The sequence below is a fragment of the Schistosoma mansoni genome (assembly GCF_000237925.1).
Source record: "Schistosoma mansoni, WGS project CABG00000000 data, supercontig 0132, strain Puerto Rico, whole genome shotgun sequence".
Lineage (NCBI taxonomy): Eukaryota > Metazoa > Platyhelminthes > Trematoda > Strigeidida > Schistosomatidae > Schistosoma > Schistosoma mansoni.
In genome coordinates this window covers 366,389-375,105 of record NW_017386037.1, presented here as the reverse complement: position 1 = coordinate 375,105, position 8,717 = coordinate 366,389, and the positions used below count along the sequence as shown (strand labels likewise).

Sequence of the window (8,717 nt, the reverse complement as noted above, 5' to 3'; positions counted from 1 at the left end):
TGGCATCCAACGGTGTTAATGTCTAACTTCAACTGATCCACGAAGTTGAGCAACCATTCACCACCATTCACCGTTGGATGCCAGCTCAGTGGTCTATCGGTTAAGGCTTCGGCTCGAGACTGGTAGGTCCGGGGTTCGAATCTCGCTCGCAAGAGTGGGTTCGTGGATGCGCACTGCTGAGGAGTCCCATAATACGACGAAACGGTCGTCCGGTGTTTCCAGGTTTTCCATGGTGGTCTAGCTTCAATTTTCTCACGCTTTCAACTATGACATTTAATCCACTGTAAATTTATGTGTGAGTCTGATTGAGCGCATGTGTCTGCATATCAATCTTTAATCTGTTCTATCATTGTTTGTAAACAAAGACAATCAATAGTTTATCCACAACCATTAACACTCATAAATATATATGGATTTTTAACACTCATACACACACACGCTTGATTTCCCGGTGTGCTCGCTAACTCTACGTTTGTGGATTTTGACCGAGATTCATCAATAAACTATTTCTATAACTGGTGTTCAGGCTTTTGAATAATCTCGGGTAAACCCGTAATTGAACAGGAGGAATTAGCCTGCATGAAATAATCAGTTAGCGAGATATTATTTATTTATTGTAGTCATATGGAAATAGGACTAAAAAACCTATGTTGTAAATAGTTTTTCATAGTTTCCGCATTTATTTTGTGTATTTTCATATGCTGTACATTTAGCATTAAACAATTGTATTTGTTGTTTAAGTGTATTACTTTGAACACTTGTAATTTGACTTCCTTCCGTTTTGAGTGCAACATATCGCGACATTGTTACTGCTCCTCAATAAATACACTCTAACTCACATCTGCATCGTTCTGCCGTGTTTGCTAATACGTTGAATGAAATATTAATTGCATACATCTCCGTTTATAAAAAATTGTGACATTCTTATTGAATTCTACGCTTGGTAAATCCACTGGATCCATATCGTCCATATTGAGATCACTAATCTTTCATAATTGTGGTTTATCTGGACCAAATTCAGTTGAACGCGAAATAGCCTGAATAATTAAGTAACGTCCCTTATTTTTATCTGTGTGTAATTAACTTATTAACTGTTAATTGATATATAAACTTTAGACGTAATATTGTTTTTGTTGCTATTTTTTGGTTATCATACTTTTTGGTCCACCAAAGTCAGATAAAGATGAATTATTCCTCAACAACCTTCATAAATATAATGGGATTTACTCATCGAACAAACTTCGTACATTCATTAACGTTCACTACCTGATTTATCTAATAACTGTTCAAACACAAATTTATTATTGTTTCCATATCTGCCTAATTTGGTTCAGATAAACGTGTGCAATCATTAGTAAATTGTGTTAAATGCAAGCAACTAAGTTGATGTAGAACTCAAAAGAAATGAGTTTGTGATCGAACTAATCAAATTACTACACTGACCATCGTACTAACCAAACACTGACCAAACACTGAACGAACTGAGATTATTCACAAGTGGACATAATAAAACATTATTTCGTAAACTTACCAGTATATGAATGTTTCATGTTGCATTAATATAAAAAATTGGTTATCCGTTATCGCTTGCAATTCCTTCTCATCCAGACAATAATTTATTACGCCCAAAATAGGCCTGTAGAAGCACAAACAAGTATTGGATTACATTATTTATAAAGCTTCAGCTCAGTAATAGTAATTTTTCCATCGGAGACTGTAACGGGATCGTGACGTTATGCGTATGCTAAAGATGTAAGAAAACAGTCACGCTGAGTGTAATAATCCTAAAATTACACTATACAGGAAAGGTGTTCATACGATTAAGTGAAATACAACGAGATACCTCATGTTAAATTCATCAACAAGTAACATGAGATAAACGATTTGTTCTAATTCAAGGAGGCATCTTATTTCTACACATATGTTGTAACGATTTATGGAGATGTGGAGTATTTACGGCATTGAATCTGTTAGTTTCCATTTTGTTCATGATCAGGCATAAGTGGATCCAGTTGTTAACACCGTGAACGTGATCACGGAAAGGTTTCGAGATACCTACTAACTTACTTACCAACTTAATTACGCCTGTTACCCGTCGTCAAGGAACATGGACCGCACATCAGCATTCTCCATCCAACCCTGTTCCTAACAATCCTTTCCAGTTCTTTACATTTAACATTCATTCTTTTCATATCTGCTTCAATTTCACAATGTAATGTGTTCTTTGACCTTCTACTTTTCCGCTTCCCTTCTGGGTGTCGTGATGCAGTTCGATGATTTCCCTAAAGTGTGTTCTATGCACTTCCAACGTCTTTTCCTAATTTGCTCTTCAGATGGAAACTGGTTTGTCGTCTCCCATGAAAGGCATTTGCTGATATTATCCGGTCAGTGAATGTTGAGTATTTTGCATAGAAAACTGTTTATAAATACTGGCACCTTCTTGACGATCGACACAGTAGTTCTCCACATTTCTGCGCAGCACAGTAGGACCAACTGTCTTGACGTTCGTATTGAAGATTCTCACATTGATTTCTTCATCCAGACAGTTATTTTGAGTTCCATATGTTCTGCAAATGTGGGAATGCTGCTCTTAATTTGCCGATCCTCGCATTTACATCTGTAACAGGTCGAATGGATTGAGGCTTGCCGGTTTGTTGATTGAATGACACTGTAAAATATGCAATATGATGTTCTGCCGCTGTTTCGTTGCTCTCATAACCGATGGAAATCATCATCACACATGGCGAACCTTTGTCAAATATTATACGTAAAATTCCTATTCACAATGACATCTACATAGATATGAGTTCCAAACAAGTCAGCCACTGTTCATGGTATACCGCAACTGGCATCTCAAGGAAAATCTACATCCACAATATTTTCACCATCGCAAAACTTTGTCGATGTTTCGGTGGGTGACCTGCATATTAAACCGCTTGAAAATATTTCTATACCTTTTAAAATCAGAATGCTTCTTCGCACCGCAATATAATTTGATTGATACAGCAATCAGTTGAGAAGAAAGGTATCAAAATGATCTTCAACGCAGCCAGCTCCTCCATTTCACTGAACAGTATAAGTGAGGAGCTGTGAGGTTTACCGAATATAAGCGCAGTCAACCTGATATCGAGTATTGTGGACGAGCGTGTGGTACCATACATCTAATTAAATGAGCGAGCAGCATGGAAGTGAGCTAGATCAACGCATTTTATTTACTGTATATTCATTGGGAGTGAACAGTTAGAACATGTGCGATTAGAAAACTCACAGACTTTCAAACCAAAAGCTTATTGATTCAAGTTGATTCGTTAGAACACGTGTTTTGATGTTCATATCGAACTGTCGGTTACTTTCAATATAGACTTCTTTATCAACAAACGTAGTAGGGAACAAAATAAAATGAGTATTTATTTGGTCAACCATTCATAAGGTGAAGCATAAAAGGTAGATTTATGTGCGTTTCTGTCAAACTTCAACTAAATGTATGTTCATCATTCTTCCTTACTTGCATAGCTTAATAGTAAAAGAGAGAATCACACTGTATTTAACACAAAACATCTAATCAACTGATTATATTCACCTGAAAAATGACTTACCTTCCATTAATTGGATGTGTGTGAACAATTACGCCAGAAATAGGTGTGCTTTGGTTACTCGGTATTTTACATGGGCCCGTCACAACAATCAATAACTGATTGGGAGCTAACCCACTGCCTTCTGAATAAATCTCTTTATATTCGTTGTTCATTTGGTGATGGCACGACTGGAAATATATATTGGAATATTATGAACAAGATAGTATAATATGTGGTTTGGTTTCAATTAGTTTAACGTTAATGTCTAGACAGCGTTTTTATGGAAAACAATGCAATGCGGATGTGATGAGCACAGTGTACCGGCTTTTGTAGAATGGATTTTGAAATGTTGATCAAGTTGACTGACATGTTGATGTTCACGACGTCATGTCCTGTAGTAAACAATGAGCACGTTTGTCGAGTTCGCAAATATATACGCAGATATTTCTCATTGTACAGGCAATTGAGCATTGGATTTATGTCTCATTCGAAAATGACTTTTAATTACGATGAAGACAAAGTGATCACGGGGATTTTCAGTATACATATCATATTTTGTTGTTTACAGTTACACTTACCGACAAATATTTATTAGGAATTTTAACTCCTTCAATTTCTGTATCTTCTTTACATTGAGCGTTCACACAGGATCGAATGTTGTTATTCACTTCTACCACGTGGCTTTTGTCTGTACACTCTCTTAAAAACAACAAAGTTTAGAGCAAATAAAAGAGGCAATATAGATAGCGTAAAATTTACAAGCTTCTTTAGCCTCATAACCCTAGAATGAATATTGTTTAAATCAACACACTTCCGTTCAATTCATATGTCAATGAATATTCACGATTTATCGATATAGTTAAAATCTAATAGTGGTGTTCTCGTCTGTGAATCTGCTTTAAACCATGTTGAAATCAATCAAGAGGGACTTGTACAGACTGCATAAACATGCTTTCCTTAATTTATGGTTTGTTGAATGATATAATTGGGAAGTTATCTACAATGGAAGTTGCATGAAATGTTTGACGATCATGACCACCGATGATGCTAGGTAAAGGTCTTCGTTTGGTAGACAATACATCAGTGATATATATATATAAGGCGATTTGTTTTTAATTCATCAAGTTATCAATTATTATTTACCTTGGAAAGTGTATTGCTTTCTTACTGTTTAACTTAACTTTCAGTGTTTTCTCCCAATAACTTGAAGCACTATTCATTGCTTTCTGTTGACAAGAACAGTGACAGATAATCATTGATAGAAGGTGAAGTGAATAGTTTGCATATATGATTATGAAAATATATGATCGTAGTGGTCATGATCTAAGTAAGTTCGCATTATTTACTTCTCGAATGTTCATCTCTCTAATATTTGCACGTAAGTAATAATTTGAATGTGAAACTCATGTCAATTAGGGTGTTGAGTATCTAAAATAAATCTTCTCGCCGGATGCTGGAATCTGTTTCCTGGCAATCAGGGGCACTTTATTCTCACAACATAGTAAAGCAGTGTAAATTCATTTTACAGACTTTCAAACATTGAGATTATAGCACAAATCACCGCACATAAACTGCATACGGTCCGAAATAAATTCTCTGCAAAACACATAAACCTAGTAATCAAGGTGTTACAAAACCTCATGATATATTTTCACGAATTCTTCATTGAACGATAAAGATATGCATATATGATTTTCGTCTTTTCCCACACGATTGGTCTGGAATATGAGGAATGTGTAAAAAACTGTGTTCTGGTGAGTGAGGCGAAATCAGTTATTTTCTCAATTTTTAAATCGGTACGTTCTTCATCAGCTAGTAGTGTTATTTGTTCCAAATAATACTATTCGTGAAGCTGAAAATACAAATACTGGAGAGATTGTTTTCAACATTTAACACCATTGAGAAGGGTAAAAGTGGTGGATGCAGGAACACTCAATCGAGATGACATGACATGTTCAAGCTGCAGTATTCAGTGTGTAACTTATGCAATTTAATGTTGTACATATAATTCCAATTCCAACCCAAATGTGTTCGTCGATTTTATTGAGCATCTTATTGCAGAATGTCACTACAGAGGTGATAGGGTAGACAATGATGTAACTCCCACGTATGATCATATAGACTAGGTGGTACATAATGACAAACAGACGATTTCGGGATCGTTCATTTTTACAATTGCAAGCATGAATGCACTGATACCTAAATCGGCCATAATCCTACAAGCTTATATATTCCATTGAGGATCATGTTTTAATTCTATTGATACACCAATGTCTCCATAACACTTCCATCAATACCGTATCGCAATCTGTCTACAATAGTGATCATATACATAAACGTGTTCCCATTTCCGAAGGCTTGAGCGAAGAGAAGTTTTTTCATGTTCTTACTAACTTATCAACTGTTAGCATCATCAAATAATATGCCTTAATAAAAAACAAGACTTACCTGTATTTTCGGAAACATTTCGTTCTGTTTTAAATTTTCGTCATATACTAAGATGATTTGCAACTGTTTATTGATGAACGATCTTTTCTGAAAATTTTGTGGGTACACAAGGTGTCCCTAAAAATGGTTGATTCTCAGTATTCTCATAGATCACTTACGTCGTGTGATTCTTGCACCACTTGCTGGTCATGTTTACCAATAACGGATTGTAACAGTACAATACACACAAAGACGAATATGTAGATTTTCATCAGTATAATTCACAGTGAACTGACGTTTATTCATCTTCTGAACGTATTTATAATAGACGATGCATGTGAACCTCCCACAAATTTCTCACATTGAATATAGGTTCTGGTAAATAATTCTCATGTCCTTATTCATACTTCTTTCCTAACACTTTGCGTACAAAGCAATACGATGGATTTGAAGTGTGTGAATAACTAAAAATTTCTATTGAGGTACAGTTCTTAACTGATTTCACACCGAGGACAAGATAAATGCACTAATGCAGCTCAACTTGTGTGTACTCTAGTTTAGCGAAACCGCTGTGACGATCTCACGAGGTTTTTGCAGTTTAGTAAAGCTCATCATCATCAACTGAGCCAACATATTTCGTTGTAACAGTGAAGTAGAAACAGGCTTCCTCGAAACAATATTCAGCGAAACTCTCACAACAATCGGAATAATCAGAATTACCGAAATCTGTACTGATCTAAGCTGATCATCATCCATTGTACCTGTAAATATGTTGTTGACTGTGAATTCAGTACTTTTCTCGTGGAAGTTGTGTATTGATTTGAGGAATCACTGGGCCGAAATAAATGTTTCTGTTCAGTCATGTTTAAATATCCGTGAGAGGAAAGTTAGAGTTATCAACAAAAAGCAACGTTTTACAGTGTATTTTCTGTGACTATTCATCAACATTTAAACAATTATTTTACGTTGAAGTGACGAGTCAATCTAGGCTAAACCACCATTGAAAATCTGGAAGCACTGGACGGTCGTTTCGTCTTGAAATGATTCAAACAGATCGTTTGACAGATATTAGGCACCAAGTAGGAAGAAAACACTAAGTGGAATACTTTTATTTAAAGTGATCAAAGTGTTTGAACTTTAGATGATTCAAACACCATGTTTAGAGAGCTTGTATACACTCTTTCAGTGTAGTAGTCAAATCAAAATTTTATATATTTATATTGACGTGGTGATCACGGAAAGACCACCATCGGAAACCTGTTAGAAATGAACAACCGTTTCGTTTAAGTATGGTACGTTCCATCGGTGGTCAACCACAACTCCTTCTGCGGAAATAAAATCCGGAAACTCCAATCACACACACAAACTTCCAAATTTTAGACCTCTGAGTTGGTATCTAATAGTGTTGAATACCAACTTCTATTGATGTTAAAACAAAAACTTCGTTCTATCGGAAACAATCTACTAGTGGTATGGAGGGATAGAAATAAAGTTCTATTACTTATTGATAGAAATCTATCAAGAAAAGGCGCCTCTGCCATACATCTTATTTTATGTGCGTCCGATCCATTCTCGAGAATCTTTGTATCTTCCTACTGTTATGAAGGTAGGATACTTGCTATAACACTATGGTTTCTTGTTATAACAGTCCTTTCACTTCTTACACGTATGTTGGACGCTAATTTACCTTAGAGGCATATCTACATTAGATTCCCCCTCAGCGTCTATTCTACAGGACTTCAACACAACTCAGATCAAGAACACGAGATTAGCCTGACTAGAACGTCAATATATTTCCACACCAAAATCCGACACAATGCAACAACAAGGAACACTCAATCAATAACAGTCAATACATAATGAGGATAGGGGAATATATATAACATATATAACACCAGTCATCCTATCTAATGTCTGACTCAGCAAAACAACCAATCATTGTAAATCTCGCCCACACATCACCTCTCTCGCGGCGTTTGCTCGTATGATTTCACTTCAGGGTCTATTTGAAAAAAATTCGTACGTTTCTGTTCTCTGGATGACCTTTGTTCAACTTCTGATTTCAGATCATTTCTTCTCATTTCAATTTGTGGTGGTTGTGGACTATTAAATAATAATAATAATATATTCTGAAAATGTATCACATAGTAATTGTATTGGTAAAGGTTTGAGGTTTGCCAAGCCGGAAATCGCGTACGTTAACTAAGTCACCTGCTTTGAGTTCTCAAATTTTCGGGCAATTCCCTTTCTTATTTTTTTAAAGTCCACTCATTCTGTCTTTCGGGTTCAAAACATTAAAAAATGTTCTAATTAGTCGACCAAACATTATTTCGGCTGGTGATTTCCCGTTTTGACAGTTTGGACTCAATGTAATTCTATAAGAAATGACAAGTTGTTGCAGAGACTCTTATACATTGCCTTCTCCTCCGATCTTTAAGAAAACTCGCTTAAGAATATAAACAAATTTTTCTACTTGCCCGATTGACTGAGGGTGATACGGTGGAGTTCTAATATGTTCGATTCCATTTGGTTTACAGGACTCCGCAAACTGTGACGACGTGAACTGCCTTCCGTTATCTGAAACTAAGATATTAGGTGTACCAAACCTACCAAATTGTTGTTTCAGATGTAGCAGTGTTTCAGACGTAGATGGCCTTCGTACAGCATAAATTTCAGGCCATTTTGAGTATGCATCTATCACCACCAATAAATATT

The 8,717-nt window shown here is 35.9% G+C and overlaps 1 protein-coding gene across 1 annotated transcript; it reads right to left on the bottom strand.

Annotated features, from left to right (window-relative positions):
• Positions 1–2,963: 2,963 nt before the first annotated feature.
• Smp_171350 (hypothetical protein) lies at positions 2,964–4,831 on the bottom strand (the record flags this gene model as incomplete). The annotated part of the gene is made up of 4 exons (XM_018789809.1): positions 2,964–3,066; positions 3,597–3,763; positions 4,154–4,274; positions 4,719–4,831. 4 exons carry the CDS (start codon positions 4,829–4,831, stop codon positions 2,964–2,966), a joined length of 504 nt encoding a protein of 167 aa, XP_018646416.1.
• Between the last annotated feature and the right edge of the window lie 3,886 nt (positions 4,832–8,717).